Consider the following 27,320-nt stretch of genomic DNA (forward strand, 5'->3'; position numbering starts at 1 on the left):
TTTGGAAAATGGCTGCAATGAAACAAAGAGTGAAAAATTTAAAGGGGTCTGAATACTTTCCGTACCCACTGTAGGTCTGGCATGCAAGACTACTACTGGACTAGTAAGTAAAATTAGCTTGTCTTGTGTTGTTGCACTTCCTTGATGTTGGGCTGTGTTAGCAAAGTTGTTGACTCGCTAGTTTTTGATCGTAAGTATTAGTACAACATATTTACCACAGCGGTTTATAAGTGAATATCACTCTGAAACTGTAAGGGCGCCAAAGTGCAAACAAAACACCAGTGTTATGCAATGTTGCTTTAAACTACTATCATAGTCTATATACATAGTATATGCAATGCACATATACGTATATACACTTTTAAAATGCACTGGACAGGCAGCTAGAGACTTACAGTCACCTCCGTGAGTGTGAAAAATGAGTTAGTGCTGACTTATCAAAGTGTTAAAGTGCTTTCTGTGGGTAAACGTCACATTATGTAGAGTACATACATGGATTTATTTTGCATTTATCTGCCTTCATTACTAATTCAATGAGCAGATAGTAGAAAGCAGGACATTGCATTAATACTTACATTTATAATGACTGAGAATTTTCCCATTCCACTCAGTATGTTGTACCATACACCTATAAAAAAAAGAGCATTGAGTGAGAATGATTCTAGGGATAAGGGGTAGAAGAAGGGAAAAGATAGAACACTGTCTTAAGCACACTGACAAACTGGCAAATGTTTCCGATAGCATGTGAATTAAACGCAATCTGGTTGTAACGTTATTAGAACTCTGCCTAAAGCACGCAATATTACAAAATGCAATTTGTCTGCCCTTCCTGTGTGCAGGTTGTTATTCTCCAATGTTAGTGTTCATCAGATTGCTAGTAATGTTAATCAATTACAGTATCCATTAAATTAACTCTATTAAAACATATTTTGATCAAGGAAGCTTTGCATGGAGTATGTTAGATCTATAGTTCTGTAAAACAAAAGGTTTACATAAAAAATAGCTTATGGTTCAGCTATCAAGTAAAACCCTTCAGTTTACTTTTTAAGAACATGTAAGAAACAAGACAGAAGTCAAGTTTCCATACACTGTCAATCAAGTTATTTGGATTTTGGTAAAAAAACTCATGCAAATAAAGCTGGTGAAAGTGTGTTTCCATCTGACGGCTTCAAAGCTAATAAAAACCTGTGCGTAATGACAAATGCTGTTTTGCAATCAAATTGGTATATCAAATTGATTTGAAGGTGTTTCCCATTCATTTTTGCACTGAATCGCACAACATTCAAGCAAACATTTGCGAACGAAGTTTTGCTAGACAAAATAGATTGCGTCATCTACCAACAAATGATCAATATTGCACAAGTTGTAATAGTGCTTATGTGCCAGCTGATAGCGACATATCAAGCTATAATTAGAAACCAACAACCCTATTAACACATCGCTATGATGATGCAGATGCAACTTTTATTTTCCCTATAATGTGTAGGAACATGTTATCCAGAGTTACAGTACACCTACCGCTTAGTAAGGCCTTTTAAAACCCTATTATCACACTTGTTCAAATGTATTTTTGTTTTCCCCTAAAAAGATAGCATTAAAGAGACAACAGCAAAACCCTTTTCCCCGACAACACCAACAAGACTATACTGAACTGCCGAGGGGTGTCTGTTTGGCTTTCGTTGGAAACTTTTGTGTCCCGTGCTGCTTGACAATTGTTTCCTCTCTGACAAGGAAAATTACACCCTTTGGTGTGGGAGACGCGGGTTCAATTCCCACTGTGATACATTGCCAATGTGTCCCTGAGCAAGACACTTAACCCCTAGTTGCTCCAGAGGAGTGCAACCTCTGACATATATAGCAATTGTAAGTTGCTTTGGATTAAAGCACCAGCTAATGTCATGTAATGTTCTGAGGAAATATAATATATGATTATTTCATATACCATTATATATACAGTACATATATTACATATACAGTATATATTTTAGTGTTAAACCCTGGTTGTATGGGAAAATGCAGTATTTATTAGTAAGTTGTGCTCTGTGTGTTTGTCCTTTCCTATTGATGTGTGTCACACAACCTTACCAATGTCCTTTGCACGTACGGCAACTGGCCTGCGTAACTCTGTCACAAACTTCTTGGCATCCAGTCTGATCTCAATGACGTTGTTGAGCAGGGCAAAGAGCGGAGCAAGCGGGAACGAAGCCACGAACAGAGAGACAAAACCAAACTGGATGACTGGAAAAAAGAGAAAAACCATCAACCAACATGCTACAGTCTGGGTACTAGTATTCAACATCAACATATGCTGTTAGATTCATTTTGAAAGTGAATATGTATAACAGGCTTGTCATAAATGCATGTTGTTCAATTCATCAATTGAGGCCATGTAAGGGAAGTGGTATTATATCTGGAATTGAAGTCTGCGTCTACCATAATCCCCAATTGCTTCAGGCACACATGTACACTGGCACAAAACACGTGCAGTAAAGCAACAGAATCACACTCATTAGAGAATGAGAATCCGGTTTTATGATTATGCTGATGACATTCAAATGTACATTTAACCACAGTAAGAGTCTGCGTAATTACAAAGCTACAGTATGTGGGATACAAACCGTCTTCCTGTGTTTCAAGCAGCATTACATATCTCAAAAAACATTTTAGTGCATGCTCGGCTGGTGAAGTTGCTGTAAAAAGAACCACCTTTACTAGCCATTTTTGCCATTTGGCAACATAAGAGCGGTTGCCATGTGAGAAAGAATATCTAATGTCTCCAATTTTAGAAACACATACCAAACCGCCACTCAGACGGCGTCAGATTGACGTTTGTGAATGGCCATTTGTCCGGCCAGGAGTCCCACTGTCTGTCCAGGCTTGCTCTGTGGTTCAGATGATGCCTTTTAAGGTTAAACACTCCATCGCACCAGCCAAACGGGACTTTTTTATGATTTAGCTGTGTGTTGAACTATGTGTGCGTGTGTATTTTGTGTGTGTGTGCGCGTTATGTAAGTCATTAGATAACCTAGACACAACAGCCATGACTTGAAATTAAAAGTTAAATTGACAGGCACTTATTGTGCAGTACATTACAATCACACACACCAACTCTGGATATTACTACTGTAGGGCTGTTGGCGGCAGCAGCCTTACTCACTACAGCCAACTTAGATAGTAGTTTAATAAGCAGATCACAGGGCGCCTTAAAAGACTTGTCCACGCTTGCCACAGCAGCTTTTGTTCGGCCACAGGAAGGACAGTGGTTTTGTCTGAGGATCAGAGACCAGAGGGACTCCAGAGAAAAATGTATCTCTCGATCCAGCAGGCTGGTCGGACCAAAGAAAAAATGGGCTGACCCGCAACCAAAAACGAACGTTCCCAGAACGTTCTGGGAACCAAAAATTGTTAGCTGGGCAAGGCCAGGGAGCAAGTTTTAAAGATATAACCTTCATCACGCTATTGCCACTACAAACTTTCAATATATGCGCTAAACAACAGCCACCTCCTTCCAAAGAACATGGAGAAGTAACTTGAGGAAGACGAGGCAGGATGTACTTCGACTGATGTACTGCTTTGGTCGGAGCGGTGGAACATTAGCAGTGTGGTAACGGGGGTTTTCCAGCGAGCCGGAGAGTGACGGCTTCACCTTGGGACGCCACACTGAAACAAAGAGCTGCGAGGAACAAAATAGGACAGCTGAGCGGCGAGCGCTAGAGGGCAAGCTTAGAATAACCTCGCTACAGTATCTACCTGAGACGAGGTTGACAGGTTCAAAGCTGGCCCGGGTACGCACAAAGAAGACGCATTCTCTCACTCACACACACACACACACACACACACACACACACACACACACACACACACACACCTTAAACATGAGCACCAGGTATCACGGCTACATGCGCAAATACAACAAGCAGTTACACACACACACACACACACACACACACACACACACAAATAATGAACAAGTTAACACAAACACACAGCTACCCATTCATACATCTAGCAGCTATGTGTGAGTACGTGCATGTAGAGCTCAGACATTTCTTGCATTCCTTACTGTGCCCTGCAGCAACATCAGCTCTGTCTTCCGTCTGTTTTTCTCTCCCTCTGTCCTCTGTCCATATAACATGAAATCTCCACATTATCATATCACAACAAGGTAAGTGTTTGTTTTATTAAAGTAAAGACTGCTGAACCCTGTAAGAAGTTATGTCTTGATTCCACCGAACAAACAGATGTTGTAGGTGATAGTGACCGATATTTCAGATAAGACTGGATCATCGTTTAAATGTTTCCAAGCTCTTTTTGAATCCCACGTTTAAAAGAACCTTTCCCACTCAGAACACTTAAAATCTTTTTAACAAAAATTGACTTGCTATTTAAAATTTCACCAAAATCTACATGTTTTTTTATGGCTTTGACCTCAGATCAGGCTCACAGCTAGTTTTACTGGTTCACATTTCTTCACATACAGATGTGGACAATTCCTTAAGTCAAGCTTGTTGCTGCATGTCTGAACTGCACTATGACTCCTTAACCTGGGGGAACTGCTCAGAAATATCAAGCTGTGTGGCCATGTCAACATGTCTGTCAGATACAATTAATGTATCTTCTGTGTGTTTCTCTCTAAAGCACATTTTTGCTTTTTATTCTGGCTGTCAGATCTCTGCTTTGGCACTATATTTCCTCAACTAGAACTTTCGTATCCCTACGCAGAAGTGCAACTTTGCCGCAGCTGTATTATGCCGCAGATCATCTGTTGGTGTCAGACTTTCAGCGGTTTATGGAAGAGTCAACATATACAAGAAAAAAAACTAAGTGATTATGAAAACAACGACAAACTGGCATGAAGACTAGAGGATAGCTTTATGAGCAATCCAGATTCTAAACAACTTTAGCAGAGGGAGACTGAGCAGGCAAATAAGAGGGGGTAAACTTCTGTTGAAAGAAGAGGGTTAACTGACGACAAGGTAAAACAGTGAAAATATTCTAAATGTAGCGTACACTACAACTGATATTGTTTTTTAGATGGCTAAAATACGTTCAGCTGCTGCCCATGTTGCCCCCAGCCACAGCAGCCCATTGCTTTGGTTCTCCTGCCTGCTTCTCCAAATTGGGGGTGTGGCGACCACCATCTACTCTACTGACATCTAACACCTTCAATCCTCAAAGTTCACATAGCCAAACTATCCCTTTAAGGCTTTATTTTTTCCCCAAGAAAGGTTAAGACTGGTCATGGTGTGTGTGTGTGTGTGTGTGTGTGTGTGTATCTGTTCCTGAGACATAACAACCCTAACACCTGTAGCTGTTTATTGGCTCTACATAGTAGGGTTCCTCTCCCAGGCAGTGAATCAGGCAACTTTTACTGGCACATAACAGGCCCTAGTTTAAACTATCTAACCTATCAATGGCCTAATGATTTTATGTTGCAGCTTTAAATCACGGTACAGAAAAATTTAGGAAACCTAAGAACTAAAAGCGTATCCTGGGGTGGCAGTACCTCAGTCCATGGGGACTTGGTTTTGGAGCTCTGAAATCTCTCCATTCATAGTCTTGCTTTGCCAGACCTTCCTTCACAGCGCTGCGGCGGACGGTCTGGTTAGTCCACATATCATTCCGTAATAGGAGATAAACATGCTCTGGTTTATTGGCATTTCTTCAAAGCAATCAAAATTGTTCCCGGCGGTGCTTAGATCCGCCTGGAGTAGCCTGCAATAGCCTCAAAAAGTTATTTTAGTCGTGCAACAGAAAACTCAGATTGGACAGATAGTGTAGCTAGCTGTCTAGATTTACCCTGCAGAGATCTGAGGAGCAGTTAACACAGTCCTCAGAAATCCACCAGAGGTTAGAATGCCAACACAAAGAAAGAGGAAGGAAACGGACATCGGTGAAAAGACATGCATGCGACGGAATCTCCTGCGGCACCAGAGCAATTCCTGAAGTGGAACGTTGAGGACATAGACTACATAATGCATGCGTATGCAGTAGGTCCTGTTAGTGTATGTGTTTTTTTGTTTGAATAACTATGACAGAGTGAAAGTATTTAATTTTCCTTTGTTGGATTAACAAAGTATACCTTCTTCTCTTATTTTTGTTTTGCTTGTAACTGCGTAACTTTTTTTACGTGTTGATTTAATAAAATTTGTTGTTTTGTTGTTAATTTAATGAGCCTCTAAATCACATTTGATTTACACTACAGAATTTTTTCAACCCTGTTTTTTTGTGCCAACAACCGTAAAGACATACTGGTAGTTCCAAGAGGAGCCACTGCCAGTTTTCCACAAAGGGTCTGAATTTACTAGTGTAAAAAAGTTGATGTTTTCCATGACTGCAACCATCTAATGCAAGAAATGTGTAAAAAACAACTTCGACATTGTGTTAAAATGTGTTAAATCCATTTGTGAACACGGGTTACAGGCCTGTACTAAATACGCATGATCATCATTTGTTATCAAATGGAGACAACTGAGGAAAAACAAAAGTTCCCTTTCAATTTCCTATTTGAGTAATTACAAAAATGCATGAAAAGTGAAAGTAAACAAAGTTCTGGTATTTTAACCAAAGCACTGGAAAAAAGACGGCCACGGTGAATGGAACTGAAAGCCGCTCAAAATATTGTGTCACTTGCTAATTACCTGCTGGACTTAAATATTAAACATGTCAATTTAAACACACAGCTGAGACTGATTGTGCATGAGGGAGAACAAAACTTTAACCTGCAGTGTTAATGTGCTGGGTTTGTGATGGACATGAACAGAAATTATTTCTTGCGTGTGTGCACTTTTGCGTGTGGATGAATGCAACCAGTCCTCCAAACCTAATGAAAAAATATGTTGTTTGATAGGTTATTTGTTGCAACAGACACAAGTCATAGTAGTGTAGTAATAGTAAAGGCTCTTTTTCAGGTCAACCTAGGGGGTTTCAACAACTGACGCTGGAATGCTGTTCCTGGTTTAATCCATATAAAATATAGGGATGCTAAACCTGTATTTGTTGATCAGAGATGCAGTTACACAATTTCTCCAGCAGAGTGCCCTTGGCAGTGTGTGATTGTAATACGCAGTATTAGTACGCTTTAACCGGAGAACGTCCACGCAGATGCAGATTACAGAACATCTCCTGGTGATGTACAGGAATATTTGTTGATTGCTGAGTAAATTGCTGTTCTTTGGCAGTGAAGCTATTTCTGTGTGTGTGTGTGTGTGTGTGGGCATGTGTGTGTGTGTGTGTGTGTGTGTTTGTGTGTGTGTGTGTGTGTGTGTGTGTGTGTTTGTGTGTGTTTGTTTGTGTGTGTGTGTGGGCATGTGTGTGTGTGTGTGAGAGACTCACTCATCTCCATGTATTCAGGCGTGAGGCCTTCAAAAGGAGCCAGGGCGTAGTCCAGGTTCCACTGCTGGGGAGGCCTCTCCCCCTCCATCTCCTTCTCCGCTGATCCTTTATCCTTTAATGCACGCACCAGCTTCTTCAACTTCCTGTCAGGACGACAGGAAAGGTGGAGGAGGAAAGGAAAAAGGATTAAAGCTAAGACTTATAATATATATCATTTTGTATTGTGTGTGTGTGTACACATGGTTTGTGAGTACAAGTGTGAACTAAAACATTTTAAAACTTATCTGAGGTAAATAACTATACATACAATATATACTGTGAATGATCAAGCTTTACAGGTGTAATTTAGCTGTGATTCTACAGACTGAATTGAAATTAACTTTTTTTCAATGACTTTACCAGTACTGATTTCAAACTCAGAATGACTGCTGTCTGCCACAATTACTTTTCTGAAATTATTCAAGAAGATGTAAACAGAGGACTTTTTAAAGCTTAAAGCTGCCTTGTGTAAGATTTTCTCCCATCTGGCATTGAGATCATATATCGCAATCAATTCTCTCACACCTCGCAGTTCAAAGTACGTATTCAAAAAGCAAAATTATGCAAAAGGCCGTCTATCAGCCGTGGTTGTTGGAGTGTATTTCAAAGAGTGGCACAGACACGCGCTTCACACCACAAGTGGGCACGCATGCCACCCGACGGAAAGGAGAGAGAAAGAAAAAGAGATCACAGCGGTCCAAAAGGATGATACCATAATAACTAGTTGGGATTTGGTGTGTGCGTCTAAAGCAGCTCCAATGTTCCCACTTTTTCTGATGACGCCAGTCTCTTGCTCTTTTCAATATCCGTTTTCATTTTCTGGGCGAAGAAGAAGAGTCCTGTTCCTGAAATTTAGATTTTGAAAACGTGTGCTTCTCCATGTTTCCTTCTTCCATTATCAGCAGCTGTGAGTTAAGCACGCGAAAAGCGGAGCAGTTTGGCCTGTTTGTCCCTTACTGGCTAACATATTTCAAGATGGAGCATAGATTAGAATATAGTAGAATGCCTTAATTGTCTTTATACACAAGCGCAGTACCTGTGCACTGAGATTAAAGCAACCCCTTTACAGTATTGACACAAAATATAAAAATACAAAATATAAGAAAATAAAAATATGAAAATATAAAGTGTAGGTAGGTAGTTCAGAGTGGAGTCCTGAGAACAACTTCAAAATTTTAAACCAATAGGAATACTTGAAATTGATGGTGGTATTCATAAAAAAAAATTGTGAACGGGCATTAAAGATTCAGATTATGAACAACTACATACGTAGCTTAAAACAATGTAGCTTTAAAGAGAAGTTAATTGTTACTTCATACAGTACCAAACTCGGTAGTCCAGAGATGGTTTTATTTGTTCAAGGTAAGTGAAAATTTGGTAACTATTTATCACAGTTAAAATGCTGCATCTTTACTGCAGCTGGAAGACTAAATTACAAATTCTCATTCTAATGAAAAAGATGTGTTTCCTGAAAAATTAAACTACCTGTATTAACTTTCCAAGGTACTAAACTTCAGTTGTATAATCCTGAATGTGAAGCAGGGTGGTGCTGGTGTATACTGTAGGATGTGTACTCATTAAACTTTCCTTAAGAAAATTAAAGACAGACTCTGCTGCTTGTAAAACATAATACACAGCAAGTATTTACACAGGTAAAGTAAGGCTAAACATTTTATTGCAAACCAACTGGACTAACATCCAGAAGCTGGGTGGTTTCAAAGAAGTGTGGGTGCTTGTAAAAAAAAAAGATGCTACGGTAACAAACTGCTGCTGTTAAACAGTATCATGTGTGTTTCTGCATGTACATGCCCTGGTGTAGATAATTCCAACTCACAGAATGTGTGTGTGTGCACATGTAAAAGGATACATATGTATGTGACTGTTTGACAGTCCATACTGTTGTGTGTGCATGGGGCTGTGTGCACTGCTCCAATAAAAAACTCCAATAAAAACAGCTAAATGCTTGAATGCATTATTTATGTTTAACAACACCCACACAGTTACAGTTTGTACAGCACATTCAAAGAGCCAGTAGAAGTATAAATGTTTACTGTCCTGTATACACAGGCAAAGTTGAATAAAGTAGATGTGGACACACAATCTACTTTGTACATTCACACACATGTTATGTTATTGCTGTTGGTCTGAAAGGAGGTGAGGTTTCTAATGTTGACCAGGATTCTTATCTTACTCTCTGTGTTTATGTTTTCCTTTTCTCTGCTTTTGTAGCAATTCCATTGTTTTACTCCCAAGTTGTACATCTTGTGAAAGATACAGGGCATCACTCACAAAAGTAACCATAATTCCAATTTGCCATGTACCAGTAAACACAAAAAGGTCAGGGTATTTAATCTAACCTGCAAATAGTAATATTTTTTATATTTTGATCGCTTATTCAGATCATTTTAACTTACGGCAGCTCTATGCAGCTTTCAGCCGAGGGTCAAACTGAGCATCTGACAAGATAAATATATTTTCCCAGGCTTTGGTGTTTTTAAATAACAATCAATATTGCACTTAGTCTTTAGCCGAATTTGCCCAATTCGGCTAAAGACTGCATCAGCCCTTCAGGCATTTGCCAAAACTGCCAGATTGACCGTATACCTATGAACAGAGCTGACCTTTGACCTTTGGGATTTGCATGCAAAAGCTGAGTTGTCACACAAGATGAAAAGCCACTACATACATGGTAAAAATGTTATTGGAACATTTTTAGAACAAGACAGGGGAAAGGGAATATTGTAAGTGCGAGTGAGTAAGCAGTGCATATGTTGGTGTGTTAGGTGTCAGAGAATGAGGCAAGACACTGGCCATTTAGACATAATAATAAAAATAATAATAATAATATATAGCTAAAATATCCAATTTGTTACTTGCTCTTCTGCAATCCAGATCTCAAAACAAAAAGAAGAGTGTAGTGTACTTACGGGATGCCGATCTCAAAGATGTTGTTCTGGATCAGCTGCTTGCCCAGCATGATGATGCTGAGCTGAATGCACAACTCGATGAGGCAGCCTCCTGGTGCACACTGAGGGAGACACACACCTCATTTGTACCCACTTTTACTAATTAGCCACATGGAAAGAAACACAGATACAAAGTTCAACTACAAACCTCCTCCATCCGATGATCCTGAAAGACATAGACGTAATCTCCAGGTCGTCCAGCAAACCTGCAAAAACAAACAGTAAGGACTGAGAAGCATCACTTTGATTCACCCAGCAATGTGTATTTATCAGAATGGAGGGCATCAAGTTTAGATTCAAGACTTAACATAATTATTGTCACACTGGTTATACAAGTACAAACTTGTGAAGTGCTTATAATGGGCGGCTTAATAAAAAAAATCCAGCAAGTAATCCAGCAAGGCATGTTTTGCATTTAATTGCTTTCCACAGAAAAGCATATTATGTTCCTTGGGCAACACAGTGAACCACGAGTTGCCCCAAATGCCTTGTACGGCAGCCTTGGCCACGGTGTATGATAGTGTGTGAATGGTTCCTGTACTATGTAAAAGCACTTTGAGTAGTCGTTAAGACTAGAAAAACACAATATAAATACAGTCAATTTAAATTTAATGTTCTGGAAAAAAATACAAAATTACTAAATTAATTTTCTCATACTATTTAACAGAAAGTACCTGTATTCGCCTTCTATCCGTCTGTCTGTCTGTTTAAGCCCCTCCTCCATAAAAAGCACAGTGTGCTCTGATTGGTCAGTGTTTCCGACTTTTGACCGATTATCGATAGTATAGTTTGTGACTGTAATTGTTGTAACTTTACGGAAGACCTGACGGCTCTTTTAAAGGCACAGTTTCTGAATATGGGCTGTGTGCATTTCTCTGTGCATTGAGCGTTTGGATACTTACCTCACAGTATTTATATAACACCTCAACCTGTTTTTTTTTTAATTTGGGACCTTTAAGTTAAATTTGACCCCTCAGCCATAAAAAAGCTCATGAAAAACTGACGTTTTGGAGAGAAAATGTTTTTACAGGACAGTGATGCACAAACACACTCCTTCACATGCTATGCAAGACTTACCTTCCCTTGAAGAAAGCCACATAAAAGATGGGTGCGTATGCATTCATAAACTTCAGCAAGAAAGCTTTCAGGATGAGACGCTCCTCAAAGTTGCTTTCCGTTTTAGGAATTTCTGAAAAAAACAGGTGATGTGAAACTGCATAAAGGACCTGGCATGACATATTATTTTTAATGTTAAAGGTATTCTACAGTACAATATGTTTCTTTGGTATATAGGGTGATAGCAATAAACACTTTTACATGCTGATTCTGTCAGTCTCACTCTTGAATTTTAGTCATAAACCCTTGATTACTGTGCTGGAAGTAGCTTAAAATACTATCTCACACACACACACACACACACACACACACACACACACACACACACACACACATTTCTTTATCTTTCTCACACTTCTTTTTCTCATTCTCATTCTATTCCTCTATTTCAGAGCTTTTGAACATGAATGTGGCAGAAAGACTCAAGAGAGTTCTTGAGTCTTTCTGCCTAATTTATGTTCTCTCTCTCTCAAAAACGCACACCTGCAGTGTGTACACACACACACTTACAGACACACACACACACACACACACACACACACACACAAGCACACAATGACTACATGGGAAAATGCTGACTTGGTTTGCCAAGATGTTAGGGCAGTACCCGTATTTGTCTCTTCTTCTCATTTTGAAATATGTCATCAAGTACAGTATATGAAAAACACAAGTGACTGAGTTAACCCTGGATTCCCCTTGGTATGGATTAAGAATAAGAATCAGGCAACACTTAGCTTGACTATTGACCAATTTAAGCCTTTTTTTACCCTACATGAAAATGAAGTGTCACCTGGACCTGGGCAAGCTAAATGAGGGTGTTTTTAAGCTACCTTTTATGTGCAAAAAATATAGACATTTTAGGAAACACCTTACTAAAGCAAAATTAGGTTTTTCAAAAAACTATGGATTTAGTAATTCAAATAGCTTGACTCTGAAATTGTTGACAGCTGTAGATAGCTTACAGCTAGTAAGGCTTGATTTAACCTTATTCAAATTGTTTTGAGTTTTTTTCAGTTTGTTCATCCTTTTTAAAGTTGCACTGCATTAGGTTCTTGAAGCTACCGCACTATGCGATTAAACGTCTGTCTAAATTTGTGTACCTAGCTCAGTCAGCCACAATGCCACAGTGCCGTAGATCTCATCAAGGATCAGAATAACCACCAGGTTGATGATGACCGCAGTGGCCGTCACCGTAACCCGAACATTGGCCTTGGTCTCCGGGTCGGGGCTCATCGCTATCAGGGCCGACACTGTGATGCGGTAGATGATGACGCCAAAAACTGCTGAAAACGTCAAGCCAAACTAGGAGCAGAAAGGAGAAAAAAGAAGAAAATAAATAAGTCATTACTCGACCATATTTGTCTCATGCTCACAGTGCAAAGGCTGGAATTAATATTTCAAAAAACACAGCAATGTAGGTCAGTTATATAGTCATTTATGTACATTAACTATGCCGTATGTGTTTAATTTCTATTTAAAGTGCTTTCCTCCATAAATACTGAGAAAATGTACGAGCAAAGTACAGCATTAACCTGATTTGTATGTACTAACCATAAAGAGGATAGAGGAAACGTTGATCAAGTATCCAGGGAGACGGTCTTTCCAGGTCAACTTCTCTATGGTAGACTGACAGGAAGGACAGGGGGAAACAGGGGAGGACAAGTTTCATTAGCTCTTGTTGGGAAATCTGTGATGCAGAACATAGAACCTTCATACAGTAGTAGGAAGAAAAAAAAGGTTTTTCACAGGTTTGCAATTATTAAAAAACAAATGTCTTTCTCAAATGTCCTGATGTAAAAACATTGCCACAGTGGAACACATGTTTTCAATCCATTGACCCTGTGATTTATACGGAAGCCCTGGGAGGCAAGTGAGAATGTATGAATGTAGTGATCCATTTTATGGGTCTGATCTATTGTAAATGAGTTTATGACTTAAAACAAGTGGAAAAAAAGCTTTGCCAAGATAGTCTTTATAAGTTCCTTCAAGTTTTTTTTCCAGCTACCAAGCATCCAAGCTACTTTTTATAAAACATATTCCAGGACTATGGAGCTAGTTTTGTTTCTTTGCTCTTGATTCTATTTTTTGCTCGCATCTCAGGATTTTTCTCTCGATGTGAAAATAGTGTCAGTGGGAATCCATCTGAATCATTACACCATTGTCACCGTCACAGATAGATAACTAGCAGCCAGCCCACTTCTAAATAAATACCTCCACTTTATAAAAGTCAAACTGAAACACTGGCGGCGAGTTCCAGGTCCTGCAGCCGCTGACTGACCGTCATCATCAGAGCGAGAAAAAGAACGTTTTGAGAGATTCTTTTTTTTTCACACTGATAGCAAAAAATATATATTTCATTTTGAGAGAGATTTTTTCTGCTATTGGTACAAAAACCTTTTCCCTCAAGCTTTTTTTTAATTTCTCATAAAATGCTTTTTTGCTATCAGTGTGATACCTTTTTCTCTCAAACTTTTTTTTTTCCTCTCAGTTCCTTTATTTTCTTCCATGTAATAAAGAAACAAAGCTTGCTCCATACAGGACCGGTTTCAAGCCTGTTGAGTGTAATCACCACCATCACAAAAGACCGAATCCCAACTGAACAATAGGCTAAATGACTAGCTAACCTCTGATCCCCCTATTGAGGGAAAGGAGTAGCAAAAGAACAGAAAGACTGTGCTGTTATTTTGTGCTCCTCCTTTGAGAAATCAAGTCCAACCGGCGCTTTCAGGGTGAGACTAAAACCTAATTCTTTCAACCTTCAATTCATCAATGTGTGCAACATTTGAGACCAGTGACTCAGCTCTGTTCTTTATATTTGGGGAGGCTGAACAATTCAGTCATACAATTTTCCTTATGCTCTCTAACCTGCTGACTCCTCCCTCATGACCACTCTAAGTGTATGACATGGTTCCCGGAATTTCAAACCTAGCTGACCTACTGGTGCCTAAAAGAAAAGCCGCCTCACTGGCCTGTCCATGGTATGATCTCTGCAAAAAACAGTCTCATGTGTGTGACCTCCTTCACCTGTATACACCCATATCCCTGCATATATGGCAGGCAGGAATCTCTCATACACACACACACACACACACACACACACACACACACACACACACAAAATGTTGAGAGTCTGTACATCAGACACCCTTCAGCATGCTACTTAGCAAGACAACAATACCATCTAGTGTATACACTGGCACAGTGCAACATGCAGAACATGCTTACTCTATTCAAGCAGACAGAAAATAACAATCGGGCACACTGCTCTTCACAGTCCTGTTTGTCAACTTTGTCCATTACATTTTGAGAAAATATTCCCTTAGGATTTGTGCGGGACAAAGTGTATGTTACAGTATTTCTACAGCATGCTGCAGAGATTCCATAGCATCTGAGCTGCAGTGTACACTAATGTGAGGGGCCCCAGTGTGGACTTTGATGATTGACCTTCTTTTTGACCCTTGTGTTGTCTTACGTCAAAATTGAAAATAAACACTTTTGTTTATTCTTTATATCGATGTTTTTAACTTTTTCTTACCTTTTTACAACACTTTTGACGCTTTTTCACTTTTTTTGACGTTTTCAACACTACCTAACACTAACTTATTAACTTTAGTTTTACTGTTATTTTTTTAATATATGGTCAATACACCTTAATTTATAGGAAATTATACTTAATGTTTGAGTTAGAAAAGCAGAACTTAGGAATTATTTACACTAAAATTAAAGGAATGTACAGTATGTTGATGGATAATCACAGACTGGAATATGTCAACTTTTACTCAATACTATTTCAAAACCATTTCAATTAAAATGAATGAAAGTAGAGATCTGTAATTGCCAAAGAGCGTTGTGTGGAATCAATCATGTTTTTTTGGGTGTTTAAAAAGAACATTGATATAGGAAAACGGGTCAATCTGACCCAAGGACAACATGAAGGTTAATAATTTTTATATCTTTCTATCTTATCTTATTTATCTTGTCACATGATCAAATAGAAAAATACCAAAGAAAATAAGCAATACTTAAATAATTAAATAGTTTTATAGTTGATGAAAAATAAGCATATAGTTGTTATTGATTGCTAATGACTAGTTTACCACAAGTAAATTAAGAAAAACAATTTGTTTGTCTCCTTATGGGCGCCACAAGTAAATTAAGAAAAACCTTATGGGCACGTATAGCAAATGGCACAATTTTTAAGTTAACACAAGTCCTTCTTTGAATACAAGGATATTTCTAAGGTGGCAATCTGAATAATTCACAAGGGCCCTTTTTTTGTTACTATTTGCAAAAAAGAAGTAACTGAACCATAAAAGCTTACCAAAAATGTCTATTTAACAAGCTGCTTGTGAGTCCCTTTGACTTTGCAAAACAAAGTATTATCAAGAATAGGTCAGACCGAAAAAAATCAACTCTACATCTGACATCTGGCCACTTTTCTATCATTGCCTTAATTCCCCTAATTACACTTCCTCTGAGGCAGATGTTCATACAATTCATAGCACCCCTAGCTACACCTCCTGCCATCTGTAATGTTCCTTTAGAGGAAATTACTTTCTAAGGCTGAAAGTGTGTTTTTAATAATAAAAGCTAATGAGGTATCTGAATGGAATTCAAACCTGCATACATTTGACCACACAAATCTTCCTCCATCCAAAAGCCTTCTAACAATAAAGGCATTTTTTACAGATTACAAGTCTTAGTGTTTTTATATTTGGTCAAAAAAAATTCGGTCAAAGGTTTTCACACGTGACCAAGAATGTATATTTCTATGCATAATAAGAACAGTATGGAGATAAAAGAGTCAAATAATAATGTTTAGTATATGTTATAAGTTCAAGGGGTAGAGTGTTATAGGTGTGCAGAGCGTTCAACTGATCATAAATCCCGATTTAGATCACATACTGACACCTGAGCCAGTACTCTTCGCTGAACAAAGATCTTCAAGATGTCGCTAAGAGCTCTGACAACTAGGACGTGCATTTTACAACATTTTACCGTAAACGCTAAAATTACTAAAATAACTAAATCTATCACAGTCGATAAGTAATGAGATGCAGCAAAATATGCAGTTGTATTGAAAATACATGTGGAGAAAATATACTGTACGTATGTGATTAAAATCTGGTCTGTATGGAGGTCACATTTAGCCACAATAACACACCCTGCCCATGCATGTTTACTAGTGCATCTATCACTTTGAAATATATTTTTTATAATCAAACTAAAGCCGAATTTTTAGACACATTATTGAGGCAGTGAAGTTAATATTATGGAGGACAGGAAACACTTGCTCCAGCCAATAAGTGTGAGCCCGTTACTGCAGTGTGATGGGGTTTGGCTGACGTGTGGTTAATTTTCTAATTAACTTTAAATTGCAGAAAAATGAAAGGGAAGTATATTTAAAAGGGGGCTATTTTATATACTGTAAATGGACAAAAGACAAAAATGAATAGGAGATGGCAAGACAACAAATTACATTTATTTCATAAATTAAGAAAGTCACAGTGACACACAGGTCCTTGTGCCAGGACTTTTTTGGCCAAGGGGCCTTTTGTGCCCTCCCTTGGCCCCGGGTCCGGCTCATGGGACCAGGTGTTTCCCACTGATGGCCCTGGAGACACATGTTTTGTTGGTTTCTTCTGCCTAGTGGTCCATATTTCTCTTTTTGGTGAAAAGGGCCTGGCCTGTGACGGTAAACTGGGGTGCTGGGGTTTTTTGGTCCGGTGCTTCCCCTTTCATCCAAGCCTGACCTGTGTAATGAGAATTTATTCCACAAATGTAATTAGAAAAACATAAAGCAAGTAAAAAGTATGAAGACATCTGAGATTCAGTTTCATGTAACACACATCAAAGTGTTTAATTGAAACTGTAATTTCCTGATGATAGCAGAGCCATCACACCTTTAGTCTATTCTAGACCAGATCTAACGATTTTGTGATGTGCTGAAAAAAAAAAAAGAAAAAAAAAAAGATTCTCAAGTGTTTGTTTGTCCTTATAAATCAGGCGTACCTCACGTCATGTTCTGCCTTCTTGCGCCCTCCTCTCCAGGTTTTTTCTCCAGGTCCCTTGTGACCTGAGAATACTGGGTGTCTGCATAGATTATAAATTGTTTCAATCTCTTTGATACAAAAAGTAAAGTATAAATTTAAAATGTAATCCCTGTGATAAATGGAGGTTTATTCTTCTCCTGTTTCGATTTCTTTTTTTTGGCATGGCAATCATGACAATGTCACCATCTGCCCAAACACATTTCAGGACCACTCGTCTCCTCTTTCTTTGCGGACTGAGGTTGTCTGGCCTTTTGCATAAAGACAAAAAGTAGTTTGAACCTGAATGACTACAGTAAATTATCAGTACAGGAAAGGGATGTACCTTCGGATACCGGCTGCATTGAAATCTTCCCATTTCCTTTTATAGGAGGGTCTTTCTTCGTCTTTCAAGCCCTCTTTTAGAATCTGATTGTTTCTGGTGGAATTTTCATCCGGGCTCTTTAAATTTGTAGTGGGACTGTGACTCATTTTAGGTGTAGCCATCTTCTTTTGCTCCTCAGGTGGCAATGTCTGCTTGACCCTCATAGATGCTTCTTTAGAGGCCCTTGAAGGAAAAGCAGTCACATATTTCCTTTGAAAAGCTCTGGCAGAACGAATACTCACCCAGGAAGACTTCTTAATTGCCATTGTGTCCACTCTCCTCCTCTTCCACTCTTGACCGAGGCTTTCTGGCCTTTTGCATAGAGACAAAAAGTTGTTTGAATCTCCAGAATCTTAACAGCAACATTAAATCATGAACACAGGAAAAGTGCTATAACCCTTACCTTGTGATACCGGCCGATTCCAGACCCTCCCATCTCCTTTTGGGGGAAGGTTTTGGATCGGCCTTGGATTTGCTGCTGTTTTTGCTTGCTGGCTCAGTCTGTCCACTTACAGAAAGTCTGGCCATTTCTTTGCTGATCTCTCTAATGAGAGGATCCTCATCATCTATATCATACTAAAAGAGAATATTTGGATACATGGTTAGACCATCTGTCAACCAAACACAAGACATAAAACTAAATAGCACTTAATTGAAACAAGTGTTTTTTAATACTCAAATCACCAGTGTAGAATTATTAAACTCGGTAAAAATAGTCATTTATAGACATGTCACGCCTACTGATTTAAAAGAAATTCTATCTTCTTTAATTTCATTAAAATCCTCAAACAAGTGTACATTAATTTTTAGCAGACTGTAAATAACTACATTGATACATACAGTCATGAAGAAATTGCAACTATCTATCGGCTTACTTAATTGTTAATCTGTTTTCTCTGCTTAGAATAAAACGTCGGTGGGCTCTACATTACACGTGAGTACATAAATTAACTTAAATATCTAATTATATTTAAAATAGAAAAGACAAGAAAAGCTTCAGATCAGGTTATACTAGATAAAAATAGAACACATTTAAATCAGCTTACCGTGTGGTGATTTGGCCTCCGCAAGTTGCTTTTTCCAAACATCTTTGAAGTACTTGTTGAATAAAACAGTTAAAAACGCGATGTCTCTCTCTGTGTCTTTACTCAACGCGTGAAGATATTGGAATGACATTCAGACCTGAAATGTTCTCTCCTGTAGACTTTTGTGATGTAGGATTCCAAAACCATTATGGGGTCATAATGGACAATGGAACCTTCGGAACAACATCATGACTTCAGCTTTATGACTCATAAAATACAAATTAAAAGGTCTTTAAACATTGTCTTGAGATTCCTTATATCCAGTTGGAAGAAAGAAACTACAAACACAAATCTACATACAACCTTCATAACCCAATTTATTTGTCTTCATTGAACATACCTTACCATGATTGAACCAAACACCAAACACATACTCCTAAAAGTGTTTAAACTGGAATTCACCTCCTTAGAACTGTCTTGTTACATGAAAATGGGCTTTTCTTCATCACTGTAACATCTCTTTGTATTCTCCTCTATGCTGAACACCCGTAATTATACCTCGCAGTCAGGCTGAGAAATTTAAATAAATCGGCCTCTGAGTTTTCATAAATGACTGTTTCATAAAAGGTAATAACTAGATGCCGTCTGTTTCTTCTATATGTGAAGCGCAAATATTTTGCCTTAATTTCAAGCAGGACACCAAGAGCTTTCAGAGTCATGCTGTTTTCTATTTCATATACACACGCATATTCAGGTGGTTATCTTATTGGAGGGCAAAAAGACCTTCAGAGTAGACAAATGTGATGGTTTGTGAGGTCAGCCATCAGAGACAATGGTAGTAGTAAATGGGTCAGGTGGGGCGCCTGGTTAGATCACTTGGTAGAGAAGGCGCCCATATTTAGAGGCTAACCCCTAAACGCAGCGGCCGCAGGCTCGACTGACCTGCGGCCCTTTGTTGCAAGTCATTCCCCTTCTCTCTCCCCTTTCATCTCTAAGCTATCCTTTACAAATAAAGGCCTAAAATGCCCGAAGAAATCATCTTTAAAAAAAATGGGTCAGGTGTTTTATATTTGGCTTGTTACTACCTCCATTGAGGAAAGCCCGGCAAAGCCTTCATGTTGTGACAGAGACTATCTTTATTTCTGGCTTGATCCCTCCGTTTATCCTCCTATCTATCTATCTCACTTTTTCTTCTGTAATAACTGGCAAAGAATGGTATTAAGCCAGATGAAAGTAACATTTGTGCCGGCATTTTAGTCCTAAAATGTTAAAATAATCCTGAAAATAAAATGTTATCTATTTAGACATGTCTCACATTATTAATACTGTAAGCTCCTAATTTAAGAAATAATGTGAAAGGTTTTAACAGACAACTCTCACAGCTTCAGTTAATAGATAAACCAGAGGGTACAAAAGAAAAAAAAGAACGGTTTGTCCGTCATATTATGTCCAGGCACTTTCAAATTTCCAGATTAATGTTATATGGTTTGTACAAAGAGTTGTCAGTACACCGAGTTGTCATGAATAAATAAAGCCATGTTAATTTGATTACTGCGTATTAGTAAACACAAATAACCCCTTCTGCCATCCTTTAAACTCGAGATCCTTCTTACAGTATATTCACTGTCCCAGGTAACAAAGCCAGATGGTTCAACTGTTTGTGTAAGAACTGAGAGTGAGAGAGTGAGAGAGAGAGAGAGAGAGAGAGATCTGTGTCGCCATAGTGACGTTCCCTAATCTTAACCCTGGCTTCCTGCCCAGCATGCCTCACTCCCACTCAGCCGCCCTCCCCCTGTTTTTCTCCATCCCTCTACTTCTCTCTCATTGTCTCATCTCTTTGTCTCTTTTCATGTGTTGCGCTCTTTGTCTTTTTTAATTTAGTCCTACAGACAATGGGTTGCAGGTGGAGAAATGTGTTTATACCATTCAAAACAGCAGTTACGTAGACATTTTTCATTGCAGACATATTGACTTGTCATTGCAGGAAAAGCACAGGTGTAACTGATGCTATTAACTAATGACACTCAGTTTCATTTAGCTGTTCCAGAAAGGCATATCAGTAAGCCAACGAGCACATTAAGCTATTAAGATTATTAGTTACACCTGTGTTTGATGAGTCAAAATGCCTGCCGTATAATTTCCGTCATTTCAGAAAGAAAATGAATACATGATTACAGCAGTAAATCTTTAAAAAGTCACAAATATATAGTTTTTAAAAGCTCAGTACTTTCCAAAAACAGCTGGGCGCGGTCGTTTTTAACAAACATCACTAATGTATGAGTAGTATTTGTAAGGGTCTTCTTTCTTTATTTCAAACCGTTAAAAAATATTTATATATATATATATATATACACACACAGTGAGAAAAATACGTATTTGAACACCCTGCTATTTTGCAAGTTCTCCCACTTAGAAATCATGCAGGGGTCTGAAATTGTCATTGTGGGTGCATGTCCACTGTGAGAGACAATCTAAAAAAATAAAATCCAGAAATCACAATGTATGATTTTTTAACTATTTATTTGTATGATACAACTGCAAATAAGTATTTGAACACCTGTCTATCAGCTACAATTCTGACCTTCAAAGACCTGTCCAAAGACACTAGAGACAAAATTGTACACCTCCACAAGGCTGGAAAGGGCTACGGGGAAATGTCCAAGCAGCTTGGTGAAAAAAGGTCCACTGTTGGAGCAATCATTAGAAAATGGAAACATGACTGTCAATCTCCCTTGGACTGGGGCTCTATGCAAGATCTCACCTCGTGGGGTCTCAATGATCCTAAGAAAGGTGAGAAATCAGCCCAGAACTACACAGGAGGAGCTGGTTAATGACCTGAAAAGAGCTGGGACCACCGATTCCAAGGTTACTGTTGGTAATACACTAAGACGTCATGATTTGAAATCATGCATGGGACGGAACGTCTTAAGTTTGCCAATGACCATTTGAATGATCCAGAGGAGTCATGGGAGAAAGTCATGTGGTCAGATGAGATCAAAATAGAACTTTTTGGTCATAATTCCACTAACCGTGTTTGGAGGCAGAAGAATGATGAGTACCATCCCAAGAACACCATCCCTACTGTGAAACAAGGCGGTGGTAGCATCGTGCTTTGGGGGTGTTTTTCTGCACATGGGACAGGGTGACTGCACTGTATTAAGGAGAGGATGATCGGGGCCATGTATTGCAAGATTTTGGGGAACAACCTTCTTCCCTCATTTAGAGCATTGCAGATGGGTCGAGGCTGGGTCTTCCAACATGACAATGACCCGAAGCACACAGCCAGGATTACCAAGGAGTGGCTCTGTAAGAAGCATATCAAGGTTCTGGCGTGGCCTAGCCAGTCTCCAGACCTAAACCCAATAGAGAATCTTTGGAGGGAGCCTGTGTTCCTCAGCAACAGCCCAGAAACCTGACGTTTCCAATCCCTTCTGCAGTGTGTGCAAACCTGGGAAAAACTACAGGAAACGTTTGACCTCTGGAACTGCAAACAAAGGCTACTGTTCCAAATATTAACATTGATTTTCTCAGGTGTTCAAATACTTATTTGTGGCTTTATCATACAAATAAATAGTTAAAAAATCCACGTTGTGATTTGTGGATTAATGTTTTTGATTATGTCTTTCACAGTGCACATGCACCTACGATGACCATTTCAGACCCCTCCATGATTTCTAAGTGTGAGAACTTGCAAAATAGCAGGGTGTTCAAATAACAAAAAGAAAAAAAACTTAACAAAAAAATAAATACTACAACATAACACTAGACACATTCAAAAAGGTGCAACTGGAAGCCATAGACTTTTCCAAGTCATATTTTCAGTTACACACACACACACACACACACACACACACACACACACACACACACACACACACACACACACACACACACACAGACTAATGGCTTATAATCCCTTGATAGTAATGAAACAAAATGAAAATTAGCAGTAGCAGCTTTAGGTCTGTCCATCTAGTCTTTCTAAAACATGTCATTAACTACCGGCAGGGCCTTAAAAAAAGCTCAGTAACTAAATTGTTCCTTGACTTTAGATTGGTAAAAGTTCTGGCTTTTCTGACTCACTCTTTTTTTAAATCTTATTTCTGCTTCTATCATTAATGTAATACCAAATGCATATGTATAAAAAACAGGATTGTCCCTCTCCTCTTCTGCTTTAGGTAGTGTACATTATATACAAATCTAAATAATTGAGCAGTTTCATTCCAACAATAAGATGTCCATTACCGGATATACCGTCACAAAAATTGGTGGGGTTACAACCTGGTCCATTGTGTACCTACTTACCAAACAGTGATCAGTCATTGGAATGACTGAATTTAAAACGTAAAATACTTCCTAATATAGATATCTAGCAGACTGCTGTAAATAAAATGGATTTAATTTCCACATTATTAGTGGAAGAAAGATGCTCACATAAGCTGTCAGTGGTGATGTCCACGGCAATCATTCAGTTAACTTAAACTAGCTAACAGACCCTGAATAATGAGTTGTGTCATGCTTTTAGTCCCACAAAGAGACTTGAAAGGATGAATAAGGCTCAGTTTTTTGCTGTGACCATCATAACGTAAAAAAGAATGCAAAAAAGTTGCACAAACAAATACCTGAGGAGTTGACTGTAGAAGCCAGAGGATGGGACAGGAAGAGAAGAACAGATAGACAGCAGCCGGCAGGAGAGGAAAAAAGGGAAAGGGAGTTGAGGAGGAGAGGAGAGAAAAAATAAGGAGAGGGGGAAAAGGAAGCAAAGGAGGAAAAGGAAGGTGAGGAGGAGGAATGCGAGAGGAGAGGAGGGGTTACCGGTGGTCCTGCAGCCATAGCAGACAGTAGTTTTTGTCTCCATCTGTCCTTTCCTGTCACTGTCCCATCCTCCTGCTTCTCTGGCTGCAAGACAGAAAAACAGATTACACACACAAACACACGTTACACACACACATACACACGTTACACACACACACACACACACACACAATTGCATGCTTAAACATGCAACAACATATGTACAATTATGCAATTTTCTGTCTAGGGAACAGACTCTTTAATGTTTTCAGCTTGGGTATTATTAAATTATTGTATTCATAGTCACATAATCAAAGTATTACACAATGTGGCTCTAATGTCAGCAATTAAGTCATTAGCAGCTTTAAACTAGAAACTTTTGGGACTGTGTGGAGGTGGTTGTGTACCCTGTGAATTGGTTCCTGCTTCACTCGGGCTGTGGCAGGAAGCCATCTGCTGCCCCAGCAAAGTGTTTGTGGGCCAGGACTCAATGTGATTGATCCAATTTACAGAGATAATCTAGACCATTCCCAATCATTAAATTCTCACACTGTCTGCCACACGTTTTGGAAACCAAACTATTTGGATCCATCAGGATCAGGATCGTCAAGTACCACCTGATTCCAAGCTAAGCCAGGTGGAAATGTCTCATGATAATTGTTGTATAGGTTCTGAAATAAATAACTGTATAATACCTTTCCACTGGTATTTTTGACAGTCAGGTCCAGCTACGAGAATGGAATTCTTACATTGTTTATATTTACTACGCAAACATTCAAGCTTTATGGGAAATTTGGTCCCAAACACCTGAATGACAGAGGTTTCCAATCTTTCCTACCTCATTCTTTTTCTTCTTCTTCTTTTTCTTCTTATTTTTCTGATTCCTCTGTCTCTTCTGAAGGAGGATTGTCTCGTATTTTGGCCTGGGATGTTCCTGAGGGAAAAACAGGAGAAAGAGTCACTAGTGTATAGGGTGTTAGTGTGTGTGTGTGTGTGTGCATAATGCCTGTGTGTACATCTGTGTGTTTCCATTGTTACTGTGATTTCATACAGTCCAGTCTCTCAGGGTATGACATTCATCTTGGACAATTCTGCAGCAGATTACTTGTTTAAAGGTAACTACCTGGACCCCATATCCCCATGCATTTGTGTCTAAGGGTATATTCAGACTGCAGGCAAAAGTGGCCAAAATCTGACATTATGGGGTCAGAGTTCTTCAAAAGTAGTGTGCACACTCAAATCTAGCCCTGATCTGATCTTCAAATGCAAATTGCATGGAGAAGTGGTTTAAAAGACACCCATTTAAATAGCCATTTATGTGGCAGGGGTACAAGGGTAGAATGTCTGGCTTTCCCTTCCTAAACCCATGAACACCATCACTGCCTACCTTAAGCAAGTGTTTTAGTTGCCTTAAATATTACCAGTTACCTTACACGTACTTTAGTTTCCATGCACTGACATTGTGCAGTAGATAGGCTATTATTTATTATTAGTATTATTATAGACTTTAGCAAAACCTTGGCATTTACAGTATATGGTATGATAAGGTTGATGCAATTGTTATCTGTGTGTGTCTGTGTGTGTGTGTGTGTGTGTGTCTGTTAGGAGTGGCATGGTTCACAAAACCCACGGTTTGTATTGCGGTTTTATGGTCATGGTAATCGGTTCTGTACGGTTCCTGTTATTTTTTCTTTTAATCTTTAACAATCCAGAAATATGCTTTAGCAAATGACAAATAGCTTAATTATCCACAATGCATGATAGAGTATTAAAAAGTAGTTGATATCATGTAATCTTGCACAAACTGAATTTGACTTGACTTTAGGCACATTATTGGGACCATCTATTAGGAAAGCTAGGTGACATTCTGATACAGCAAGAGGGAAGACAAGCTTTTCATTTATTTGGCAAAAAAGGAGAATGTGTATTGCCATCTACAGGAATGTATGCGCCTTATTAGCACACAAAGATTGAAATATCACAGAATATCAATTGAAATACCTTGCATTTATTAAACTGCCAACTTTAGTGTAGCTCTTACAAAATTGTATCCTTTAAAAGAAAAAGAGGAACTCTTTTAATCTCTGTCTTATCTCTGTCGAATAAGTCCAATTTTTTTTGTATAGTTCTTTAAAAATAAAAATAAAACTTGTTTTGGGGCGAATAAAATCACTCTACGGCTGAGTTTTCCTAGTAACCTTACCAAAAAGAAATGAAAATGGCTGGTGGATTTAAGAGAAAAATAATACCTAATTGAATGAATCAAATATGAACATGTCTGTCAGTGGCTTGTTGATCTTACATTGTTAGTTCATTTCCTATCCTGGGACACATTCATACGGTTTGATAAAGGACTTATTGGACTTTAACTTATCATTGCACTTCCAATAACGAGAGTAGCTGTCCTCAATTAAGGTTATCCTGTACGTCATCTCCGTTTTATTTCCTGGATCGACTGTGTGTGTGTGTGTGTGTGTGTGTGTGTGTGTGTGTGTGTGTGTGTGTGTGAGGGCGTCAGTCGCAAGGGGAACTGAGCACGTAAACGGGCACGCGGCTACATTGCACATGCTCTGAACCAAGAGTGTGTGTGTGTGTGTGTGTGTGTGTGTGTAAAGTATATACCTCGTCGTCCTCAATGCCTGTCAGATCCCAACTGAGGCTCAAACTGTTCTGACGGCGCTTCCATTGCTCCAGGAACAGCACCGCTATACAAACACAAAATAAGTCAAATCATTTTGATGAAAGTCTTTAGAATTGGCATTGTTTCCAGATCCACTGACAAAGTCTTACAAATTCATAAGATAAAGTTACTAAAATCACAGGCTTTCTGTGTTTTACAAGGTTCGTGGTGTTGAAAGCTCTGGAATAGATCTAGCAAGTGGTTACACATGCTTAAAATGTGTGAAGAACATAGATTCACCCTATATATGATTTCATTATTAAGCAACTTTTTTTGCATGCACTTTAGGTAAAACACACACAAAGACACACACACGTGACCTCACCCCATAGAGACATGAAGATGGCAAAGAAGACTGTGGCGGGGTTATCAAAGAGGTGTGAAGCTCTGGCGGTGCCGCAGGCAGAGCTGAGCTTCCAGAAGTCACAGGCTCCGTCACACAGAGGACACATGGTGAAATTGAGACGCTCGTCACACATCTCTAGACTGAGGAGAGAACCACACACACAGAGCACCAAGATCTCATAACGGTCATACAATGGTATTTCCCAATTGAAGAGGATACATACAAATGTCAAATTACACTGTTTCACAGACATGTAGGTTTTTAACAGACCAGTGTTTGTGCTGTGTCAGCCATGCATTTAATTCTTCTTTCCACGGAAGTTTTCAAGTCTTGAATGTGTTTGTTTTCACAAGAGTTTCCTTTCCACATATGTAGCTGCAGTGCACTTTGTAGTACCTGGGTATATTTGTATCCACTGTCGCCACCCCATAGCCAAACACAATGATTCCCACTATAGAGGCTGGTATCAGCAGCTGAGTGTAAACACCGAGCCATGCGAAGTATAGACCGATCTTCTCCCCAAAGTACTTCCTGTGGGGTCAGAGGTCAGGGATTAGGAGATGTGACAGTGCAGGTCATGAGAGAACAGGCTGTGTAGACGTAAG

General features: G+C 39.0%; 1 protein-coding gene across 6 annotated transcripts in view; it reads right to left on the reverse strand.

The window, feature by feature from the left end:
* Positions 1 to 27,320, reverse strand: part of ano2b (anoctamin 2b) — an 89,375-nt gene that overhangs the window by 24,056 nt on the left and 37,999 nt on the right. For 5 of the 6 annotated variants that reach the window (XM_034863353.1, XM_034863352.1, XM_034863351.1 and 2 more), the window contains 13 exons: positions 27,112 to 27,246; positions 26,695 to 26,855; positions 26,312 to 26,394; positions 24,528 to 24,623; positions 23,711 to 23,794; positions 13,008 to 13,082; positions 12,557 to 12,758; positions 11,418 to 11,529; positions 10,489 to 10,546; positions 10,302 to 10,402; positions 7,336 to 7,478; positions 2,086 to 2,238; positions 576 to 628 (listed from right to left, as the gene is read on the reverse strand). In XM_034863353.1, the coding sequence (XP_034719244.1) occupies positions 576 to 628; positions 2,086 to 2,238; positions 7,336 to 7,478; positions 10,302 to 10,402; positions 10,489 to 10,546; positions 11,418 to 11,529; positions 12,557 to 12,758; positions 13,008 to 13,082; positions 23,711 to 23,794; positions 24,528 to 24,623; positions 26,312 to 26,394; positions 26,695 to 26,855; positions 27,112 to 27,246 (1,456 nt within the window). The remainder of the gene's footprint in view (positions 1 to 575; positions 629 to 2,085; positions 2,239 to 7,335; positions 7,479 to 10,301; positions 10,403 to 10,488; positions 10,547 to 11,417; positions 11,530 to 12,556; positions 12,759 to 13,007; positions 13,083 to 23,710; positions 23,795 to 24,527; positions 24,624 to 26,311; positions 26,395 to 26,694; positions 26,856 to 27,111; positions 27,247 to 27,320) is intronic. The other variant, XM_034863354.1, reaches the window with a different exon arrangement.

The sequence above is a fragment of the Etheostoma cragini genome, chromosome 23, assembly GCF_013103735.1.
Source record: "Etheostoma cragini isolate CJK2018 chromosome 23, CSU_Ecrag_1.0, whole genome shotgun sequence".
In the NCBI taxonomy this organism is placed as follows: domain Eukaryota; kingdom Metazoa; phylum Chordata; class Actinopteri; order Perciformes; family Percidae; genus Etheostoma; species Etheostoma cragini.